General features: G+C 49.6%; 2 protein-coding genes across 13 annotated transcripts in view; both read left to right on the top strand.

Annotated features, from left to right (window-relative positions):
• ACER1 (alkaline ceramidase 1) overlaps nucleotides 1–6,793 on the top strand; it is a 67,084-nt gene extending 60,291 nt beyond the window's left edge. For 6 of the 11 annotated variants that reach the window (XR_014837700.1, XR_014837701.1, XR_014837699.1 and 3 more), the window contains 2 exons: nucleotides 2,170–2,307; nucleotides 2,880–6,793. Coding sequence is in view for 3 of the 11 variants with exons in the window: in XM_021083989.2 (XP_020939648.1) it covers nucleotides 2,170–2,307; nucleotides 2,880–3,048 (307 nt within the window). In the remaining 8 variants the exon portion in view is untranslated. The remainder of the gene's footprint in view (nucleotides 1–2,169; nucleotides 2,308–2,879) is intronic. The other 5 variants (XR_014837697.1, XR_014837698.1, XR_014837695.1 and 2 more) reach the window with 2 other exon arrangements.
• A 9,937-nt stretch (nucleotides 6,794–16,730) lies between these two features.
• MLLT1 (MLLT1 super elongation complex subunit) overlaps nucleotides 16,731–22,254 on the top strand; it is a 66,695-nt gene continuing 61,171 nt past the window's right edge. For both annotated transcript variants that reach the window (XM_021083992.2, XM_021083993.2), the window contains exon 1: nucleotides 16,731–16,889. In XM_021083992.2, coding sequence (XP_020939651.1) covers nucleotides 16,878–16,889 — 12 coding nt within the window. In that variant the 5' untranslated portion in view covers nucleotides 16,731–16,877. The remainder of the gene's footprint in view (nucleotides 16,890–22,254) is intronic.

A 22,254-nucleotide genomic window follows, 5' to 3' on the forward strand; every position in this document is an offset into this window, starting at 1 on the left:
AGCAGTAGGAATCCTCACCTCCATCTGTGATCTCAGGAGAGGGTGTAAAAGGGTGATTTTCAGGTTGTCTTATTCCTTTTGCTCTGATTACCTGGAGTTTGTCCATCTGGATAGGACTTTGGCTCATCAGCCTTGAAACACAACTTGGACAGGAGAGACAGGACACAGCGTTGATTCCTTCCCTTTTAAAAATCAACGTCCAGCGTAACGAGTTGGTGCCTTCGCCATCTCTAATCGGGACCAATGAAGTCGTTCTTTCTCTAAGTATTTTTGTCAATTCATGGACATTTATATCTCTGAAGTGTTTCAATCCATTGCAATCACTATGCTGTATTTTTAACTTTTTATTTTGAAATAATTGCAGACTCAACTCAGCAAGTTGCAAAAATAGTACAGAGTCCTGTGTACCCTTCAACCAGATCCCCCACCCCTCCCAAGCTTCCCCCATGGCAGCATCTTATGTAACCTTAGTACAGCCTCAAAAAAGGAGAAAATTGACCATGGGACACTACTGTTAACTAGACCACAGGCTTTATTATAAAGATTTCACCAGTTCTGGGAGTTCCCATTGTGGTTCATGGGTTAAGAAAGAACACGACACAGTGTCCATCAGGATGCCGGTTGAATCCCTGACCTCGCTCAGTGGGTCAGGGATCCAGCATCGCCATGAGCTGTGGTATAGTAGCTTGCAGATGTGGCTTGGATCCTGTGTTCCTGTGGCATAGGGCAGCAGCTGCAGCTCCAATTTAACCCCAGCCCAAGAACTTCCATATGCTGCAGGTGCAGCCCTAAAAAATAATTTAAAAAAAATTTCAGGGAGTTCCCGTCGTAGCGCAGTGGTTAACGAATTCGACTAGGAACCATGAGGTTTCGGGTTCGATCCCTGCCCTTGCTCAGTGGGTTAACGATCCTGCGTTGTTGCTGTGAGCTGTGGTGTAGGTTGCAGACGCGGCTCAGATCCCGCGTTGCTGTGGCTCTGGCGTAGGCCGGTGGCTACAGCTCCGATTCGACCCGTAGCCTGGGAACCTCCATATGCCGTGGAAGCGGCCCAAGAAATAGCAAAAAGACAAAAAGACAAAAAAAAAAAATTTCACCAGTTCTCACTCCTTTACTTAAGTTTAAAAAAATTTTTGGTGTTCAAACTGTCCCATTTTATTTTATTTTATTATTTTTTTTGATCTTTTGTCTCTTCAGGGCTGCACCTGCGGCATATGGAGGTTCCCAGGCTAGGGGTCAAATCAGAGCTACAGCTTCCAACCTATGTCACAGCCACAGCAATGCCAGATCCGAACCGAGTCTTCGACGTACACCAGAGCTCATGGCAATGCCGGATCCTTAACACACTGAGCGAGGCCAAGGATTGAACCCACAACCTTATGGTTACTAGTCGGGTTCGTTAACCACTGAGCCACAACGGGAACTCCCCAAACTGTCCCATTTTAAGCTGGCAGGCAGGGCTTATGCTTTTACCCATAAAGGAGCTACTCCTTCATTAATCCCTGATATGCTCTTTCATAAGGGCAGTGGGTTAACTCTGCTGTTGGGGAAACAGATCCTAATATTTTTTTTTTTTTGGTCTCTGCGCATATCATGCAGAAGTTCCTGGAGTAGGAATCGAACCCACACCATAGCAGTGACCTGGGCCACAGCAGTGACAATGCCAGATCCTTACCCCCTAGACCACCGGGGAATTCCCACAGATTCTAATCTCGAGGTGTCCCAAGACATGGCGTTCAGAAGACTGTGCCCTCCCACATACTGACACGTACATTCTCACAGCTTCACAGACATAGATTCTCATGCGCAGACCACTAGGTGCACACACACACTTACACCCCAAGACACAAACACAGAATTCTGCATTTCTATAAAACTGATTCAGGCCCTACCTACTAGCTGTGTGGCCTTGGGGTGGGGCTGGGGCTTACTTAATCTTGCAAGCCTCAGCCTTCTCATCTACAAAATGGGAATAACAGCATAGCTGTGAGGACCCAGCACCCTGTAAATGCTCAGCAAGTGTTAGCACCGAGAGGGGCCCCCTCCTCTCTCACCCCCTCAATGATCCATCCCTCTGTCCAGCCTCATCTCCTTGGACGGAGGAATTTCCCATGAGCCCCTTCAGGCTCTGCAACCTGAGTCAGGCTCTGATCTCTGTGCTTCCTTCCCTAGGACCAGAAACAAGGAGCTTCGGCATGTAATTGAGGTCTCTGTGATTTTCTGGGCTTTTGCATTGACCAGCTGGGTCAGTGACCGCTTGCTTTGCAGTTTCTGGCAGTGGATTAATTTCTCCTACCTGCACAGCATCTGGTAAGCACCCGTCCTGTGATTGTGGGCCCCAAACCCAGAAAATGGCAGATGCCAAAGCTTGGAGCAGGAACCTGAGGGGCAAGTGGGGAAGGCAGATACTGGGACGTGTGTGTGTGTCTGTGTGTCTGTGTGGAAGAGGTGGTTGTAATCAGGAGGTCAGATCCAGGAGTTTCTGTCATGCTCAGCAGGTTAAGAACCCAACTAATATCCACGAGGTTATGGGTTTGATCCCTGGCCTCACTCAGTGGGTTAAAGATCCGGCATTGCTGTGAGCTGTGGTATAGGTCACAGCTGAGGCTCAGATCTGGTGTTGCTGTGGCTGTGGTGTGGACCAGCAGCTGCAGCTCTGATTCAACCCCTAGCCTGGGAACTTCCATATACTGCAAGTGTGGCTGTGAAAAGAAAAGAAAAGAAAAGAAAGAGAGAGAGAGGAAAAAAAAAAAAAGGAAGTCATATCCAGGAGCTCTCATTAGATGGTCAACATCCCTGAGGGTGAGGAAAGTACTGAGGTGGGAACAGGGCATCCAGCAGGCAGCAGGGCCATCTTGTACCCTCCCTACCCTGTCCCACAGGCACGTGCTCATCAGCATCACCTTCCCCTATGGCATGGTCACCATGGCCTTGGTGGACGCCAGGTACGAGATGCCACATGAAACTCTCAAAATCCGATACTGGCCTCGGGACACTTGGCCAGTGGGGCTGCCCTACTTGGAGGTCACTGACGACGAGAAGAGCTGCTGAGATCTGCCGGCCTCTTACTACCCAACCACCTGCGTGATTTTGTTTTTGTTTTTGTTTTCAGGACCACACCCACGGTGTATGGAAGGTCCCAGGCTAGGGGTCAAATTGGAGCAGCAGCTGCCGGCCTATACCACAGCCACAGCAACACCAGATCTAAGCCACATCAGTGAACTACACCACAGCTCATGGCGATGGCAACACTGGATTCTTAACCCACTGAGCAAGGCCAGGGATGGAACCATGGATACTAATCGTGTTCATTACCACTAAGCCATGACAGGAACTCCTGCCTGTGTCTTTGTTTCTTTGTCTTTTTTTTTGGCTGCTCCCTTGGCATGTGGATGTTCCCAGGCCAGGGATCAAACCCTTGCCACAGCAGCACCGCTGCAGTGACAACACTAGATCCTTAACCTGCTGCACCACCAGGGAACTCCCCCGCTTCTGTCGAGAGAGTGGCCTGAATCAGGAGACAGAGGGACCCTAGTATTTCCTTCCTCCAGCTCCCTTTCCCCATCCTCCTTGTCCTAGGGAGCCCCACCCCCAATGCAGGGACTTCACGATCTCTGGGCGCAGTAGTTTGATGAGCCCTGGGGGGCCGCCTGGCCAAGCTCCCCTCCACCACCTGCCCCTGATCCCTCCACCTCCTCTTCTGTGTTCACTGCTTCCCTGTTGTCAACATGCCTCAGTGGGGCTGGATCACCTGTGCTGTGATGATGTGACATCCACTGGGAATGACCTCAGGCGGGGCCTGGCTCCCCAGGCAATTTCTAGACTGTGGCGGTCACTACCAGACTCTCTGGACCTGGCTTTGGCCAGACAGTGTCCCTGGCACTTGGGGGCCATCCCAGAGAATGGACACACTTTCCAGTCCCCTCGTTCTTCACTCACATGTGTGTGCAGAGACCTCGCAGATGCTCACAGCGCTCCCAGGTGCTGCCACGGACTTGGGGCTATCGCACTGGTGGACAGTGGGGCAGTGTGGAGGCCTGGACTGGGTGGTCTGGGTGCTGTCAGGGCATGGGCACTGGGAGGGGAGCTGGAGTGGCCGGTCCGGGCTTTCAGAGTGAGGGGAGGTGGGGAGGGTGGTTTCCATGCTGGGGAGGTATAAGTTTGAAGCCTGCTCCACCATTGCCTGCTTGCATAATTCAGGGGGAGGGATTTTTCCTACCTCTGAAATGCTGGCACCTTGTCTGTAAAATGGAAGCATGCCTTCCTTTATGAAACTTCTGTGGTGATAAAACAAGATAATGTATCTGAAGTGCTTGGTGTTGGAGTCTGGCAAATATCAATCCACCTATGCACACATTAACTTATCCATCTATTCATCCGTTCAATAGTTTTTTTAATATGACCATGGCAAGTGAAATTTCACGGTCAGGGATCAAACTGGTGTCACAGTAGTGACCTGAGCTACAGCAGTGACAACAGATCCTTAACTGCGAAGCCACCAGGGAACTCCATTCATCCATCTTTTGAATTCTTCATTGAACCATCCATCTATCCTTTAGTTTACTCTTCCATTAATTAATTTAGTCATTCTTTCACCCTATTATCTATTATCTTAAAAAATACTTGTTCATTCATTAATGTATCATCCATTCATTGAATCATCCATGCATCCTTCTACTCATGCACTCATCCATCCACCACATCCATCCACCCATTGATCCGTCTATATTTAGGCATCTGTTTATATTCATTTATCCTTCTATCTATTCATGAATATGTTATTTATCCATCTCCCATCCATCCATCCATCCATCCATCCATTATTAGCCATCTATTTATTCATTTATCCATCCAGATAGTTCAATCATACTTCCATTTGTCTATTTTCCCACCTACTCATTCATTCATCTCTTCAACAACATATGTTGGATTCCTGCCATATATTTGACACTAGCCCTCGAGGATATAAGACAACAAAGATGTGCAAAGTCCCTGCCCTAATGAGTAGGCACACATTAGATAAATAAAAATACACACAACCGGAGTTCCCGTCGTGGCGCAGTGGTTAACGAATCCGACTAGGAACCATGAGGTTGCGGGTTCGGTCCCTGCCCTTGCTCAGTGGGTTAACGATCCGGCGTTGCCGTGAGCTGTGGTGTAGGTTGCAGACGCGGCTCGGATCCCGCGTTGCTGTGGCTCTGGCATAGGCCGGTGGCTACAGCTCCGATTCGACCCCTAGCCTGGGAACCTCCATATGCCGTGGGAGCGGCCCAAGAAATAGCAACAACAACAACAAAAAGACAAAAGAAAAAAAAAATACACACAACCAAGGCAATTCCAGTTACTGATGGGTGCTGCCAAGAAGATAAAGCATGATGATGTTCCAGAGGCCGTGGGGTGGGGGAGCAGCCCTTTCAAATGGGTGATCGGTGGGTGGTGCACTTTCTAGCTGAGCCCCCAGGGACAAGAGGAAACCAGCCATACCAAGAGCTGGGCAAGACCACTCTGGGCAGAGGGAATGGAAGGTGTGAAACTCCTGGAGTTGAAATGAACTGGAGAAACAGAAAGCTGTTGTTGGAACTTAGTAAATGAGGGAGAGTTCGTAGCAAGAGGTTCTTATTCTGGGGGTCCGGGAGGGGTTTTAATATCAATGGACCACTTGTCATTCTCTGCAAAAGATGGTTATCTGGGCATGTCATTTGGCCCCTGGATTACATCACTCCAAAGGAGTTAGCAAGCCCATCTGGCCTGCAGGAGAGAAGGGGACATTGAAAGGGGAGTGGCCATTCATATTTACATGCCCATGATATGCATCGTTGAAACTAACACCCCTCCCAAAATAGACAAGAGTAGAGATGGTGCTCAGAGAGGACAAGCAACTTGCCCAGGGCCACACAGCCTGGACTTGAACCCAGTCTGTCCTTCCCCCCAATTCCCTGCACCACAGTGAGTCAGCAGAAAGACTGTACTTGGATCTTAGGTCCTCTGCTTCTGGGTTCTTCTGACTTTCTTGAAGAAAACCAGAATGTCTTCTTCATCCATGGCCCCATGATATATTGTGGCGGGGGGAGGAGGCGTTGGAGAGGTCGTGAGTTTTTGCAGACTGGTGAATTGTCTGCAAAATATTGTGTCTTGGTGTTTTTAGTGGGGAGCAGAGCTGTGCTTCCATGATCTTCTCTAAAGAGCATTTGACACCCTAATGATTAAGAACTTCAAAGTCTTCTGGGGGCAAATAGAAAATTGTCTGCCTCCTGTCCCCCTTGCATCTCTCCTTAAATGCATGGCCATGATTTGTCTGCAGCTTCTGTCTCTGGGATCCTGCTAACCTCTCCGCACACCCTCCTCTTGGGGCATGGAGGCAGCAGGTAGGTAGGAAGGAGGTCTAGGTACTCATCCAGTTTGTAACTCTAACCATGTGACCTTGGCAAGTCCCAGTCTCCATCATGGAGGACACTTGGTGGCAAAGGACAAAATGTTCAACTCTAGCTGGCTGAAATAACAGAAGGATAATCAGCATATATACTTTGACGTTAAGGGTCAGGCTGCAGGTGTGGCTGGATCCAGACAGGAGATTAGTGGTTGCTGGGGGCTGAGGAGGGAATGGGAGTGACTGCTAAGGGCATAGGGTTTCCTTTGGCATTGAAGAATATGTCCTGGAAAAACTAGAGGTGATAATTGTTCTACATTGGGAAGGTTCTAGATGCCTCTGAATTGTACCCTTTACCATGGTTAATGGTTAGTTTTATGTTATGTGAATTTTACCTTAATTAAAATTTAATAAAATCTCCCAGAGTCACACTTGGCTGGTGTTAGGTCATTCCTCTCCTCCCCTCTCAACCAATCCCAGTAGCCAGAAGGACGCAGCCCTTTGACTGGCTGGGCTTGGGCACGTGCTTCCTCTGTGGAGGGAGGGGAGCCTCACTCTGGCTATGGGTCTGAATAGGGAGAAGAGGGAGCCAGTCACAGTTTAATTCCTCTCAAACCTTATGCCCTGTCATGAGTTGGTATCCTCCCAGAAAGGCTGACAGTTGAAAACTCACACAAAGGTGACATATGGGCTCACATTAGCACTGGAGGGAGCCCTCAAATCAGGAACTATTGCCAAAAAAATGGGGGGAGGATGATGCTCAGAGGGAGAGAATCACAAATGTCCAGTGTAGTGCCCTTTTCTAGGGGGAAAAGCTTTGTTGCACATATTTTTGGTCTGCTCCAAAGCCATTCCTATCCCCCCATTGCCTATGGGATAAGGGTCTAGTGCCTCACTGTGATATTCAAGGTCTGCTCTGAGTTGACATTAATCTGGGGTAGGTCTGCAACACCCCACTAGGCTCAGTTTGGTCTTATTCAGTATCACTCTTTGTGGCTATCAGGAAACTAGGAGGTACAAGGAACATGCTGGAAGCCAGAAAGAGGATTTAAAAAATAAAAAATCTGGAAAGTCTGAACCATCAAAAGGTGAAATGTAGGAGAAATAAATGCCCAAGTCCTCCCTTTGGGTGCAAATAAACTGAGTCACTAGAGGGCGGTAGAGACCTAACGTCACAGTTAGTTACAGCCGGGAAGCTAGACTCCCCAAGTCCAAAATGTTACTTTCTAGTCGGTGGGGCTTGTGTATCAATTTCATCATTTGTAACATCAGGATAACATGTAGCAATCATGCATTCTGGCAAATGCTCAATTTACTATTTACTTTTTGTTTCTTTGAATCTACTGCCTTTGCTGGCACTAAGTTATTTAAATAGGAAACATTGTGTCACTTCCAGAAGATCAAAAATAACCACAAAACTAGATACAGTAACAGCAAAAAGTGTTATTAACTGCAGCTCAGTGATTCTCTCTTTCCTTTTTTTTTTTTTTTGTCTGTGCCTGAAGCATGTGGAAATTCCCCAGTCAGGGATTGAACACTCTCCACAGGAGTGACCCTGGTGGTGACAACGCCAAATCCTTAATCCGATGTAGGTCAGTGATTTTTTTTTTTTTTTTTTTTTTTTTTTTTTTTTTTGCTTTTTTTAGGGCTGTACCCTTTGGCATTTGTATGGAGCTTCCCAAGCTAGGGGTTGAATCGGAGCTATAGCCTCTGGCCCATGCCACAGCCATAGCAATGCAGGATCTGAGCTAGGTCTGTGACCTACACCACAGCTCACGGTAACGCCGGATCCTTAACCCACTGAGCAAGGCCAGGGATTGAACCTGCATCCTCATGGGTGCTAGTCAGATTAGTCACCGCTGAGCCATGACAGGAACTCCAAGGTTCTTAACCGCTGAGCTATGACGGGAACTCCAAGTCTGCACATGAGAATCCTCAGATGAATTTTTTAAAAACCATCAGAGGCAGGGTGGAGATACATATAAGAAACTAGTGGTTAGCAGGGGAAAGAAGGGTTGTGGCAGAGGACCAAAATAGGTGAAGGGGATTAAGAAAGGTGAAGGGGTACAAACTACTAAGTATAAAATAAGTTACAAGGAACAAGTAGAGCACAGGGATATAGCCACTATTTATCATAACTTTCTATGGAGTGTGAGCTATAAAAAGATTGAATCACTATGTTGTACATCTGAAAGCAATATAATATTGTAAGTCAACTACACTTCAATTTTTAAAAAGGAGGAGTTCCCATTGTGGCTCAGCAGTAAGGAACCTGACTAGTATCCATGAGGATGTGGGTTCAATCCCCGGCCTCGCTCAGTGGGTTAAGGATCCAGTGTTGCCCCAAGCTGTGGTGTATGTCACAGATGTGGCTTGGATTCAGTATTGCTGTGCTGTGGTATAGGCCAGCAGATGCAGCTCCAATTTGACTCCTAGCCTGGGAACTTCCATATGCCGCGGTTGTGGCCCTAAGAAAGGGGGGGGGGGTTCAGGGAGGAAAGGAGGTGCAGGAGTTCCCTGTGGCCTAGTAGGTTAAGGATCCAGTGTTGTCACTGCTGTGGCTTGGATCACTGCTGTGGTGTGGGTTTAGTCCCTGGCACAGGAATTTCCACATGCTGAAGGCATGACCAAAAAAAAATAAATAAATAAAATAAAAGAAATGATAAGGAACTAGCCCTCTCACATTGTGGCTCAGCATTATTTCATGTCATGCAACAAATATTTATTGAGTAGCTATTATGTGCCAGGCAATGTGTTTAGGAAACATTATCAAACAAGCCAGAAACCCCTGACTTCTTGGAGTTTCCATTCTAGCCAGGGGAGCTAGGCAATAGATTTAACAACTAAATATGTGTAAGGAGGTGATAAATGCTGTGGTGGAAAAAGAAAAAAAAATAGAGTAGGGTGAGGAAGGTTGGGGAACTCGAGGGTGGAGGATTAAATGAAGTGGTCATTGAGGTCTCATTGAGAAGGTATAATTTGAGCAAAGACTTGTTTTTTTGCTTTTTGGGTTTTTTTTTAGGGCCACACGCACAGCATATGGAGGTTCCCAGGGGTCTAATCGGAGCTCTAGCTGGCAGCCACAGCCACAGCCACACCAGATCAGAGGTGCATCTGTGACCTACACCACAGCTCATGGCAACACCGGATCCTTAACCCACTCAGGAAGGCCAGGAATCAAACTCATAACCTCATGGTTCCTAGTCATATTTGTTTCTGCTGCAGCAGGATGAGAACTCCTGAGCAAGACTTGGAACAGGTGAAGGGGTGAGCCAAGGCCGTATCTAGGGGGAGGTGGCTCCAGGCAGAGGAAAGAGCCATGCAAAGATGTGGAGGTGGGAGGGCATCTGGTGTGATCAAGAAACAGTAGGGTGGAGTTCCCGTGTGGCTCAGTGGTTAACAAATCCGACTAGAAACTATGAGGTTGAAGGTTCGATCCCTGGCCTTGCTCAGTGGGTTAAGGATCCGGCATTGCCTTGAGCTGTGGTGTAGGTCACAGATGCGGCTCCGATCCCGTGTTACTGTGACTCTGGCATAGGCTAGTGGCTACAGCTCTGATTTGACCCCTAGCCTGGGAACTTCCATATGCCACAGGAGCGGCCCAAGAAATGACAAAGAAGGAAAGAAAGAAAGAAAGAAAGAAAGAAAGAAAGAAAGAAAGAAAGAAAGAAAGAAAGAAAGAAAGAAAGAAAGAAAGAAAGAGTAGGGTGGGATGAATGGGGAGTGTGGGGTTGGTAGCTGCACACTATTCCATTTAGAATGGATAAGCAACGAGGTCCTGCTGTATAGCAGAGGGAACAATATCCAAACACCTGTGAAAGACCATGATGGAAGATAATATAAGAAAGGGAATGTGTGTATGTGTGTGACTGGGTCACTTTGCTTTACAGTAGAAATTGGCACAGCATTGTAAATAAATTATACTTTAATTTAAAACAATGAAGAACATTGAATGAGAGAAAACCATAGGGAGCAGCATGAGCAATGGGGAGATGGTAAGAGGTTGGGGTCTGTGCTTCTCTGTCCTCATCTGGAAACTTGGATGTCATTATTTGGATTCTGGGCTTTCCTTTTTTTTTTTTTTTTTTTTTTTGGCCGCCCCTCAGCTTATGGAGTTCCCAGGCCAGGGGTCAGATCCCAGCCACAGTTTCAACCTATGCTACAGGTGCAGCAACACCAGATCCTTTAACACGCTGTGCCAGGCTAGGGATCGATGGTGCTGTACAGACATCGCGGAACTCATTGTGCCACAGTGGGAAGTCCTAGCACAGGACTTTATTTTATAATAATTTAAAGAAAGTTTATTATTATCATCTGTCATTACCCAGGATCTGGTTTTCTGAGATCAGACTTAATGACTATGGAAGGTGGTATATTTTCCAAAATCGCTGCAGTGATATATCTTCCCGTCCACAAGTTCTTCTTATAATGTGACCTTTATGCTCCTTTGGGAAGGAGCCCTTGCATATGGGTGGGCTTAGACTGTAGTGGAGGTGACTGTATGTGACTTCTGAGGCTAGTTCATCCAAGATGATACAGCTGTCTCCTGATTTTCCTGGGACACTCATTCTTGGAACCCAGCCACCATACTGTGAGGAATTCCAAGCCACCCCATGGAGGAGCCCCCATGGAGAGGAACCAACACAGGCACCAACTTGCTGGTGTGGTGAGTGGGTAGTTTTGGAGAGATTTTCTAGCCTTAGGGAGTTCGTATCATGAGGGGCGGGGACCAGCCATTCCTACCAAGCCCTGCTCAGACTGCAGTTTCTTGTAACATCAGGATCAATTGTATCAAGCCTGCACTCTGCCGCAAGGCTCAAATGACTCTTTGCTTTATGTTCTTTAAATCTACCCCCTTTGCTCACACTGATGTAAATAGGAAACATTGTGTCACTTCAAGAAGTCATTTGTCATAGATCAAAATAACCACAAGACTGGATACAGTAACAACAAAATGTGTTATTAACTGTAGCTCAGTGATTCTCAACAGCCAGCTGCACATGAGAATCTGCAGCTGAACTTAAAAAAAATGGGGCAGCAGAGGTGGCCCTGTCTTACTCCAGCCTAATGAAACTAGAATCTCTGAAGGTCACTGGGTCCCAACAATACACGAAGAGTATTTTCCGAGTCATTCAGTTTAGGGTGGTTTGTTGGGCAGCAACAACCAGAGCGATGCTGTACACAATCTCACCTTCTAACTTAGTGTCGAAACATTCTCCCTCCCTCTGAAAGAAATCGGAATTCACCTTCAATGCAATTCAAGTCTCAGCTTCAATCCTGCCCCATGCCCCCCACCATCAGGAAGTCTTCCCAGATTTCCTTATTCAGGAAACATATACAGATGGTCTTGTGGAGGAGGCTGCTGGCAGGCACTAAGTGAAGACACAGGGTGGCAAATTTGTAGCTGTGGACTCTTGGCAGGTCCCTGGCTCTGCCATATATTTAGCATGGTTTAGCATGGGACTTTCAGCATTTCACCTCCCCTGAGCCTGTTTCCTCACCTGTAAAATGGGTTTACCTCTTGGTATCATGAGGATGAAGTCAGTTTAAAATTTGTCCTCTGGAACCTGTTCACAGCAGGTGTTGGCTATGACACATCCACACTAATGAGAAAATGGAGCAGCCCTCTGTTTACCTCTCAGAGGAAGGCAAACCGTTGTTCTGTTTTAGGCAAAAGATGCATTTAAAAATTTTTTACTTTTATTAGAGAAATTTCCCACATCCAGAAAAGTATAGAGACCAGTTTGATGAAATCCCATACACCCATCATTTAGACTAAACAATTCTTAACATCTGCCATATTTGTGTCATCTATTTCTTAAATTAATGTATTTTAAAGGCAATTTGCCTGGTGGTACTTCACCCCTATGCATGTCTAGAAAAATAAGGACATTTTGGAGTTCCCTTGCAGTACAACGAGTTAAGGATCCAGTGTTGTGCCTGATGCAGCTCAGGTTGCTGCTGTGGTGTGAGTTTGATCCTGGCCCCGGAACTTCCACATGTTGTGGGTATGGCCAAAAGAATAATAAAATAAGGACATTGTCCACACAATTGTAATTCGATGATCACAGCTAACCAAATAAAATTTTATTGTTTTAGTTTTTAGACTTTAACATACCTCTCTTTTTTTCAATTTAATTTTTATTTTATATTGGAGTATGGTTGATTACAATGTTGTGTTAGTTTCAGGTATTCAGCAAAGTGATTCAATTATTCATATACGAATATCCATTCTTTTTCAGAGTCTTTCCCCATATAGGTTCTGGCAGAAGACTCAGCAGAGTTCCCTGTGTTATACAGTGGGTCCTTGTTGATTATCTATTTTATATATTGTCATGTGTATGTGTTAACCCCAAACTCCTTAGTTATTCCTCTCCCCAACCTTTCCCCTTTGGATTTCTAAGTTTGCGAGCCTGTTTCTGTTTTGTAAATAAGTTCATTTTTTAAATCATTTTTTTAGATTCCACATATAAGGGACATCATATAATATGTGTCTTTCCCTGTCTGACTTACTTCACTTCATATGATATCTCTAGCTCCATCCATGTTAAAAATTCAAAATCTAATTTAATCTAAGTCAAGTTCGAATTTCCCCAGTTGATGTAGCTGCTTTGTTCAAAGCCAAGATCCAATGAAGGACCCTATATTGCATTTGGTTGTGACATCATCTCTTTCTTTCTTAAAAACATTTTTTTTAATGTGTGTTTTTTTTTTTGGCCAGTCTGTGGCATGTGGAAGTTCCCTGGGCCAGGTATCAAACCCAAGCCCACAGCAGTGACAACACCAAATTCTTAACCACAAGGCCACTGGGGAACCCCCGACACCATCTCTGTCAACTCTGGGTAGTCCTCGTCTCTTTCCTCCCATCCTGTTGATCTGAAAAATTCAGACTGTTGAGAACTCCACCTTCTGGATTTGACTGATGGCTTCTCATGCTGTCATCTCCCATGTTCCTCTATTCCTTGTGTTTCTCTTGTAAACTAACTATGATTCGATTCAAGTTAAACTTGGGGAGCAAGAACACATATTTTCGAGTGCTGTGTATTTCCCATTGTGCCCTAGCAGGAGCTTGGCATCTGCTTGTCTCCCTACTCACCTGCTAAAAGTATTCACTGAACTAAGGTGGCAACAGTATGACGCTTCCATGGGAAAGTTATTTTTTCCCTCTTTGCTTCTAGCAGGCAATCTGTGAGGAGATCGTTGGTGGACATGGTACTCTTCAGGCTCCCATCAACATTTCAGTTAATGGTTTTAGTGTCCATTAATGACTTTTTTTTTTTTTTTTTTTTTTGCCTGCCAATGGCAGCTGAAGTTCTCAGACCAGAGACTGAACCCAAGCCACAGCAGTGACTCGAGCTGCAGTAGTGACAACATCGGATTTTTAACCCTCTGAGCCACCAGGGAAGTCCCATAAATGACTCCTGTCTGCAATGATTACTTCATTAGGGGTTTCAAGGTAGTCATTTTTCCTGTCATCCTTTCAACATTATTGGCTGGCATTTTTCTGTAAAAAGGGCTTTCTTTCTTCATCAACTGGGGCTGGTTTCATGCTGTAAAGCCTTGGTAAGTGAGGAGTTTATACAATTGTCACCTTCAAAGGTGGCAAATATGCTTTGTTGTATTAATATCATTATGGACTCATGGATATTTCTATGTTCACAGTGTCAAATGGCCCAGTTTTTGAAAATTGTGGTAAAAACATATATAACATAACATTTGCCATTTTAACCATTTTTAAGTGCATACTTTTGTGGTGTTAAGTACATTCATATTGTAGGGCAACCGTCCATCTCCAGGACTTTCCCATCTTCCCAAACTGAAACACTGTTCCCTTTAAATACTCACTCCTCATCCCCCCAGTCCCTGGCCTCACCAACTACTTCCTGTCTCTATCAATTTGACTCCTTAGGGACCTCATGTGTGTGAAATCATACGGTATTTATCCTTTTGTGTCTGGCTTTTTACAATGAGCATCATGTCCTCAAGGTTCATTCCTGTTGAAGCCCATGTCAGAATTTCCTTCCTTTTGGAAGGCTGTATAACATTCCATTTTATGGATAGACCACATTTGGTTGTCCATTCTTTCACTGATGGCTACCTGGGTTGTTTCTCCGTTATTCTTTTTTTTTTTTTTCCTTTGGCCATGTGTGTGGCATGTGGAAGTTCCTTGGGCCAGGGATCAAACCCGAGCCACAACAGTGACCCAAGCTGCTACAGGGATGATGCTGGATCCTTAACCCGCTGCACCACAAAGGAACTCTTCCATTATTATTATTATTATTATTATTATTATGCTTTTTAGGGCCGAACCCACGGCACATGGAGGTTCCCATGCTAGGGACTGAATCAGAGCTACAGCTGCCAGCCTACGCTACAGCCACAGCAACACAGGATCTGAGCCGTGTCTGTGACCTACACCACAGCTCACAGTAATGCCAGATCCTTAACCCACTAAGGAGGCCAGGGATTGAACCTGCAACCTCATGGTTCCTAGTCAGATTTGTTTCTTCTGTGCCATGACGGGAACTCCCCATTATTTTTGATGCTTAAAAAGTTACACCTGATCTAGTAGGAGGTCCAGGAATGTTGTTTTGAAAATGTCCAACAGTTCACAATCTAATCTAGAGATCATTTCTTAGATGAGTTAATGGTGGTAGCAGGGAGACTGAGTTCCTGAATCTCTTCTTTGCAACAATCGTAGTAAACGTTCTTGGCTGAAAGCTTCTGTTAGAGACAAATTCTGCACACACACCCCCACCCCCAGTTGGCCACACATCTAGTTTCTGATTCCATAAATCAAGAGACCAGAATTTGCATTTCTAGCAAAGTTCCCAGTGATGCTGAACCTCCTGGTTCAAAGACCACTTAGAACCAGTGATCTACTTACATTGAGTTATACGATTTTTTAAAAAATTAAAGTTGTGCTTGCATTAAAGTGGCTGTTTATTTTCTCAGCATGATCTCAAACTTCGCCCCCCCCACCACCTCCACACCCCATGCCCCAGCTCACCCTCCTCTGGACTAAAAAGCATGGTGTTACTCTCTGCAATGACTCTGGCCCTCTTCAGAGTATTTGTGTGGACTTACTTTCATCTTCTCAAAGTTACCAATTTTCTGGTGCTGTTCCTCAGTGCAAAGCACCAGCCAGAACACATAATGAAGCCTTGCCTGATACTTAAATGAGGAGTGGAGTGGGGGAAAAGAAGCCAAACAACACCCCCCCCCCCGATTTTCTTTCTTAAAGGACAAACCTGCAGCATATAGAAGTTCCCTGGCTAGGGTTCCATCTGGAGCTACACAGCTGCCAGCCTACGCCAGTCACAGCAATGCCAGATCTGAATGTCATCTGTGACCTATGTTGAAGCTTGCAGCAATGCGCAATCCTTAACCCACTGAGCGATGCCAGGGACCCAACCCCACACATCCTCACAGACACTATGTTGATTCTTAACTCACTGAGCCGCAGTGGCAACTCCCCAAACCCCTGATTTTTAATTATAAGAAGGGATTTTAAATAACTGCATAAGGGACCCCAAATCCCAGGCAGAATGCCCAAGAGACAAGTGGCTTACAAGATCCAAAAAAGATGGGGCAATATGTTTAAGACCGATCTAAACACAGTTTACAAGTCGTGGTGAAAGCATGTCATAGTGGGGAAATTAAAGATGGGGTTTTGGACGGACCGGGATGATAAATCTCGTGGATAAAATGAGAGCCTCTTGTTTACGTAGCAGATTCTGATCTGTATCATTCAAATTAGCGTGAACTAGCATCACACTGTATCTTGATGGTCCCCATTTTATGGATGCAAATTGAGACTCAAGGGAAGAAGGGAGATGACCAGGTGGGCCATGATGTAGATCCAAGATTGGAAAATTAATCTGCAGTTCCAGAGACCAGGGTCATTCCATCACACAGTAGCAACACGTGGCCAGGAAACAAAATTGTCCCTGGAGATCCCTCCCCAGACCCCGAACCCTCCACCAAGGCTACCGCCGCCTGGGGAGGCTCGGCCCAGGAATGCTCCGGGCTCTAAGCAGCGCCCCCTGCGGGCCACAGTGCGCAGGCGCGGCGCGCCCGTCCCGCCCCCGCCCCCCTCCACGTGCGGCGCACACCTCGCGCTCCCCTCTGCGGGGCTCGCCTCGCGCCTCCCTCCCTGCCTCCTCCCGCCCCTCCGGTCCGGGTCTCCCATTGGCTGCGGGCTTCGTCCCTCCGACCGCGGCCCGGCAGGCCCCCGCCAGGCCGGAAGTCCCACCCCTCAAGAGGCCGTCCGCCCTGCCAATTGGCCCAGGAGCCTGTCTGTCGGGGCGGCGGGCCCGAGTCGGCGGCGGGGGCCCGCGGTCGGTGCGCGACCCGGGCTGGCGGTGGTTTCCGGTTCCGCGGGGCTGGCGGGCGGGCGGGCGGCCGGGAGCGGCGGCGGCGGCGCCTGACACACAATGAGGGCGGCGGGGAGGCGCTGAGCGGCGGCGGCGGCGAGCGACGCGGGGCCCGGGGGCGGGGCGGGGCGCCAGCCATGGACAATCAGGTGAGGAACGGCCGCGCAGCCCGCGCCGCCCGCCCGGCCCCCTCCCTCCCTCCCTCCCTCCCTTCCCCGCCCGCCTGGCCCGGCCCTCCTCGGTCCTGTCCTCCCCGCCCCCGCTCGGCGCCCGCCCGCCCTGCTTTGTGCGCGCCCACTGCTCCCCCGGCCTTTATGTGGGGCGGGGGCGCCCTTCCCCCACCTGCGACCCTCAGCGGGTCAAAGCGCCTCGGACTACCCTGGAAGCCCCGGTCTCCCGCTGCCCAGAGCCCCCTGGGACTGCCCTCGGAGCCCCGGTCCGTCCCAGATCCCCGTGGGACGTCCCTTGTGACCCCGCTTTAGCCCAGAACCCTTTGGGACGCTCTTCGGGACCCCGGCCTGGCCCACATCCCCCTGGGACGCCCCTTGTGATTCCATTCCGACCCGGAGTCCCCTGGGACCTCTCTTGGCACCCCCGCCCATTCTTGAATTCCCGCAGCCTCCCTCCCCGCAGGGGACCCTTCATTCCTCAGATCCGGTCAGTCCCCCGTTCCTCTCTGAACCTAGGGCTGGTTGGTGTCTCCTTCCTCCTCTGGACCCTTGGCCCCCGGTCCCCTCAAACTTCCTGAGCCCCCCAGCCTGCTGCCTCTTCTAATCATTCAGCCTTTGCTGGGGTTTGAGTCTCCCCAGAACTCCTGGGACCTTGATCTGCAGCCTCTTCCTTTCTTGAACCCAGGCCCACCCTAACCTGTCCTCTAGTCCTTTTTCAGGCCTGAGCCCTCTCTCCCCTCTGATCCTGCCCCTGTCTCAGCCTGAGCATCACTTTCTCCTCAGACCCTTTTCCCATCAGGAGCCAGGCCTGCATTGAACATCCCCCTTTTTGGACCTAGGCTTGCTTCTTCAGATCTTTGACTCACTCTGCTGCTTCAGGGTTTCAGGCCCTGGTCACTCTCCCTTGGACCCAAGGGGCTGTGTCTTCACCTTCAGATCTTCTCTGTGATCGGGCCCATGGGCCATTTCTGCTCTGACCTGGAGCTCTAACACCCTTGACACCAAATGCCTTACTTCTCTCAGCTTGAGCCTTCTTTGCCTCTGTGACTCTGATTTTTTTGCTTCCCTACTTTTTTCCCCACCAGTGTTGAGCTCCTTGATCTGTCTCCTCTGACCTCAGTTGTCCTCTCTTCACAGGCCCAGTCTCTTCAGAACCCCTGTTTCTCTTCTTAGGTTCAGGATCACCCCCTTCCTCCCACCATCCACCAGTTTGATGCTGTGGCATTGACCACTGCCCTTTCCCTCAGCACACCCCATTTCCCCTGCCTTCGCCAGCATCTTGGAGCCTCCACCAAGAACCTTGCTGCAAACCTTGGGTGTTCCCCAGCCTCCATAAACTCTCCCCACAGCCCCTCTCCCTTTGATCTGGAAAGCCAGAGCCAATCCTGGTAAAACCCAGGTCATTCTCCTCTCTGGTACCCAAGCCCCTTCGCCTCCTCAAGCCCAGGACCATTGGCTCATTTACCTCTTCATCCTTCCCTGCTGCCCCTGAAGCGGGGGCGCCAGGCCAGGAAAGTCGGTGTGGGGCTGTGGGGGTGGCAGCTGAAATCTCCGCCGTGAGCGTTAGTGAGGGCAGGTTGGGGCGTCCCTCGCTGCTGGCGCCACTCTGGCGGCCCTGTCTGGTGAGGCGCTGTGTGGCAGTCGGGGTGCAGGGGTTGAGGGTGGGGTGGGAGACCTCTCCCCTGCCCATCCTGGCCGCCTGAGATGGTGCAGGACCATTGAGGCCTGTGCTCATGGCACCCCCTCACCATGATTTCCCTTTAGCCTTGGTGCTCTACCTCTTTCTTGGGAAGAAGAAATGGTTTATGGCAGTGGAGTGGTGGATTTCTCCAGTGTGGTGTGTGACTTCATTTCCCCTGAAGGGACAGAGCTTGTCACCTCCAGTCTGTATTAAGAAACAAGACAAAATATACCCTCGCTGTCCACTTTTAGTGAAGCCTGCCCCTGGGAAAGTCTTGTTGGGCACCACACAGGTATTGAATGTAGCTCCCGCCACTCACCCCACTGCTGGTCCCTGGGAGAGATGTCAGGCCCAGGTATGTCCTTTCCCCTTGTGTATTGGGCCCTGGCTGGCTGGGCGGTTGTCATCTGTGCAAGTGGAGAGGTGGGGAGGGGCGGCCTTCCCGCTTTGTGATAGTCTGGGAGACAGCAGCCTTACTGGGGCAAACTGGTGAGCACCCTGGGCCCAAGAGAGCCGTCTTGCCACTGCCTGGTGTGGCAGGCGCTAGCGCTTGTGCTTATTTAAACTTGGGCGAACCAAAACACAAAAAAATCAGTTCTTCAGTCGCACCAGCCACATTTTAGTACCCAGGAACCGCCCCTGTTGAGGTGCTGGTCACCTCCTCTGGCAGTGCAGAAACACCTCCATCATGGCAGAAGGTGCTCCTGGACAGTGCTGGTCTGGCTCCTTGCACATGTATTTGCAAGTGAAAGTGGTCCCAAAGCCAAGTATGTGCCACCATGTAGTCTAATTTCCCATCCCCGCCTGTGTTCTCATGCAAATTTGGGAGAGGCCCAGGGCTCTGGCCCTTCCTCACAGGGACAGCAGCCTCTGGGGAGGCAGGAGAGAATGGTTTCTTTTATCCAAGTAGGTGAGCAGGCTGTAAGCAGTCCAGGATGACTTCTGGCAAGAGTGAAGCGCTTTGAATCCAGCAGGATCATGCATGGCCTTCTTTTCTCCCCCCCAGGTGCCCCAAACCCGTCACTGCCTCAGTGGGATGGGGAACGACAGGGCTTTCCCCCTCCCTGAGGCCCGCTTGCTTGGGGAGACTCTGATTCTCTTGACCTTCCTGTTTTATTCTCTAGAACTTTCAGGCTCAGCTGAGAAGGGGGATTCTGCCTTTTGCTCTGGACTCCCAACTTCTCAGCATCAAAGTCGTTCCTCCATGGTCAGAAAAAAGTCTTTCTGGTTCCCTTCACCCTGACCACACCCCCACCTATTTGACTCCCCCAGCCTCTAGTCTGTACTTGCACGAATATCATCTGTGGGATTTTTTTTTTTTTCCTTTTTTTTTTAGGGGGGCAGGGATGATGTATTTTTGGGAAAACAGATCTTTGCTCCCTTAGGGGTCATGGCGGAGAGGTGTGTGATTTACCTCCAAGGGTGGTGGGGAGGGAATGGGCATGGTTACCGACTGAGCAGATGCGGGGAAAGATGGGAAAGGAGGCTGGGGAGGGAGCCTCTGGGGACAGGGGTTGCCTAGGGAGCTGGCAGTAATGTTGGCCTCTGGGAGGTCGTGTTCGCCACAGGAGTCTTCCCTTCACAGAAGCATCGGGCCTGGCACCTGGGGTGGGTGCCCAACACATCGAGCCACACAGTTGCTAACCCTTCAGAAGGCTCTCCCAAGTTTGGACTTGGGAACCGGTGACCATGCTCTGTTGTTCTGGAAGGGAGGTTTGTTTCTAGTGGTGAAGGCCCATTTTACAGATGTGGAAAATGCAGGCCCAGGAAGGCCCCTGAGGAGTTGAGGCCTGGGGGGATGCTTGGGGAGCACCCGGTCTTTCCCAGACCTCACACAGAGAACCTGGAACTGCGTCCTGTGCCGAGCACTAACGGGAGAGTGACGGTGACAGTGACCGGAGCCTCCCCACCCAGCTCTGAAGCTGTCACCTGGGAAGGTGACCTGCCAGGGTTTGAAGTTGTAAAGTACTCGAGAGCAGGGACCAGAGTCCTCCTCCCCTTCATGTCCATGGCAGTTTCTAACGCCAAGTTTTGCTCTTGGCTTCGCCAACAGTTTGTTAAATAAAAGCAACTAGAAATGATTCCCTTTGTCGCCAGGCCAGGTGATGGATATCTTGTCCCAGGCCTCACTGGCAGGCCGGTGAGGGTCAGGCTTCCCAGCACCCCGACAGCTCTGACAGTTGTGCGAGTATTTGCGCGTCGTCATGGAAGGTCTGCATGCTTATCTTTAGTGACCTCCCAGAGGTACATTCATTGAGCCCCTTGTTCTTTTGTCATTAACCTTGTGCCCTGGGTCAAGGGATGGGGCTGGATGGAGCTAGAAGAGGGTGCAGGGGCAGGCCACCCGTCCCTGAGGCTTAGAGGACCAGGGCCTCCTGTGGCCACTGTGACAGGTCCCTGCCTCCAGAGAGGAGTGGCTGGCAGGGAGGCCCTCTTTCCTGTCCTTCTCATGCCCTGATTCAGGGGCTGCTCCCAAGAACTCCTGGCTGGGTCTGGAGGGAGAGAGTTCTGGGAAGAGCATTTTCTTTGGGCTCGTGTGGCTGTCGCTCCAAGGGACCAGCTCATTTCCCTCTTTGTGGGCATGTGGACCAGGTTGCCAACGACCCCACTGAGGTCCAGTGGGACCTGGCAGCCCCAGTCTGGGCTTTGAGGAAGAAGACTTCCTAGCCTCTTCCTCCCTGAGGAAGGGAGGTTTGAGGGAATTAGTCACCAACTTCAGGCCTAATTACGCCACTTGGTAAAGTGTCAATTCCCAAAGGAAAGGGCATTTGTTGAAGAGAATTCCCACTGGAAGGTCTGGGGAAATCTTACAGATACTCTTCGTTGTTAAAGACCTGCCTTCTGGGGCCAGACTGAGGGCAGGGTTGGAGGGATGCGGGAAGCATTTGGGAAAGGAGGGCTGTGAGGCTGGAGGAGCTGTTGGCACCAGGCTGCCCCAGTCCACACCTGGAGGGATCCGTGCTCGGTCAGGGAGTGCTGGGGACGCTGCCCTTCGATTGCCTGGCTCGTAGGACTTAGGCTTCTGGCCCTTGGGTTCCAGCCGCCCACTGCCAGTTGGCCTGGAGAGAGGGCAGTGCTCAGCTGAGGCCCTCAGCCCAAGCTTAACTGTCCCCAGATGGCCCCTGGAGCCCTCCAGCCACTCCCTCTCCATCCTCCCTTGCAGGTCTTAGGGATGATTTCCCAGAAGTAAAATAGTTAACTCTTTCTGGGGCAGGCCTGGAATTGCTCCTTTGTCCTGGGCTTTTTTTGGGGGAGTGGGTGGCCGAGTGGACCCCAAGATGCTGGGACGTGCCAGTGACTGAGGCTGGGCCCTTGGAGCTGCCTCCAGCTCTCCACTCTGCAGGGTCTGCGAGTGCCTCCAGGCTGCCGGTGGGGCAGGTGAGATGCTTCTCTGTAGGCAGCCTGTTACTCCAGCCGGTGTGAACCTCTCTAGCCAGGCGCCCTTCCTGGGGAAATGGCTAACTGATCTGCTTCAGTCCAACCCTGCACTTGGTCTGGCCCCAAGGCAGGTCTGCTGGACGGGGAAGGAGTCCAGGTGGAGTAAGGAGGGAGGGGGCAGTGCCCTCGGAGCTGAAATTGGCTGAGCCATGTCATAAATTACTGTGACTCGACAAGTCGGAGTAGTTGGCCAGGGCTCAGCTTTGCGTGCTTCCAGTTCAGTGT

The sequence above is a fragment of the Sus scrofa genome, chromosome 2 (assembly GCF_054392235.1).
Source record: "Sus scrofa isolate SSC_HxYL_T2T_F1_AM1 chromosome 2, Sscrofa_HxYL_maternal_Yorkshire_Landrace_v2.0, whole genome shotgun sequence".
Lineage (NCBI taxonomy): Eukaryota > Metazoa > Chordata > Mammalia > Artiodactyla > Suidae > Sus > Sus scrofa.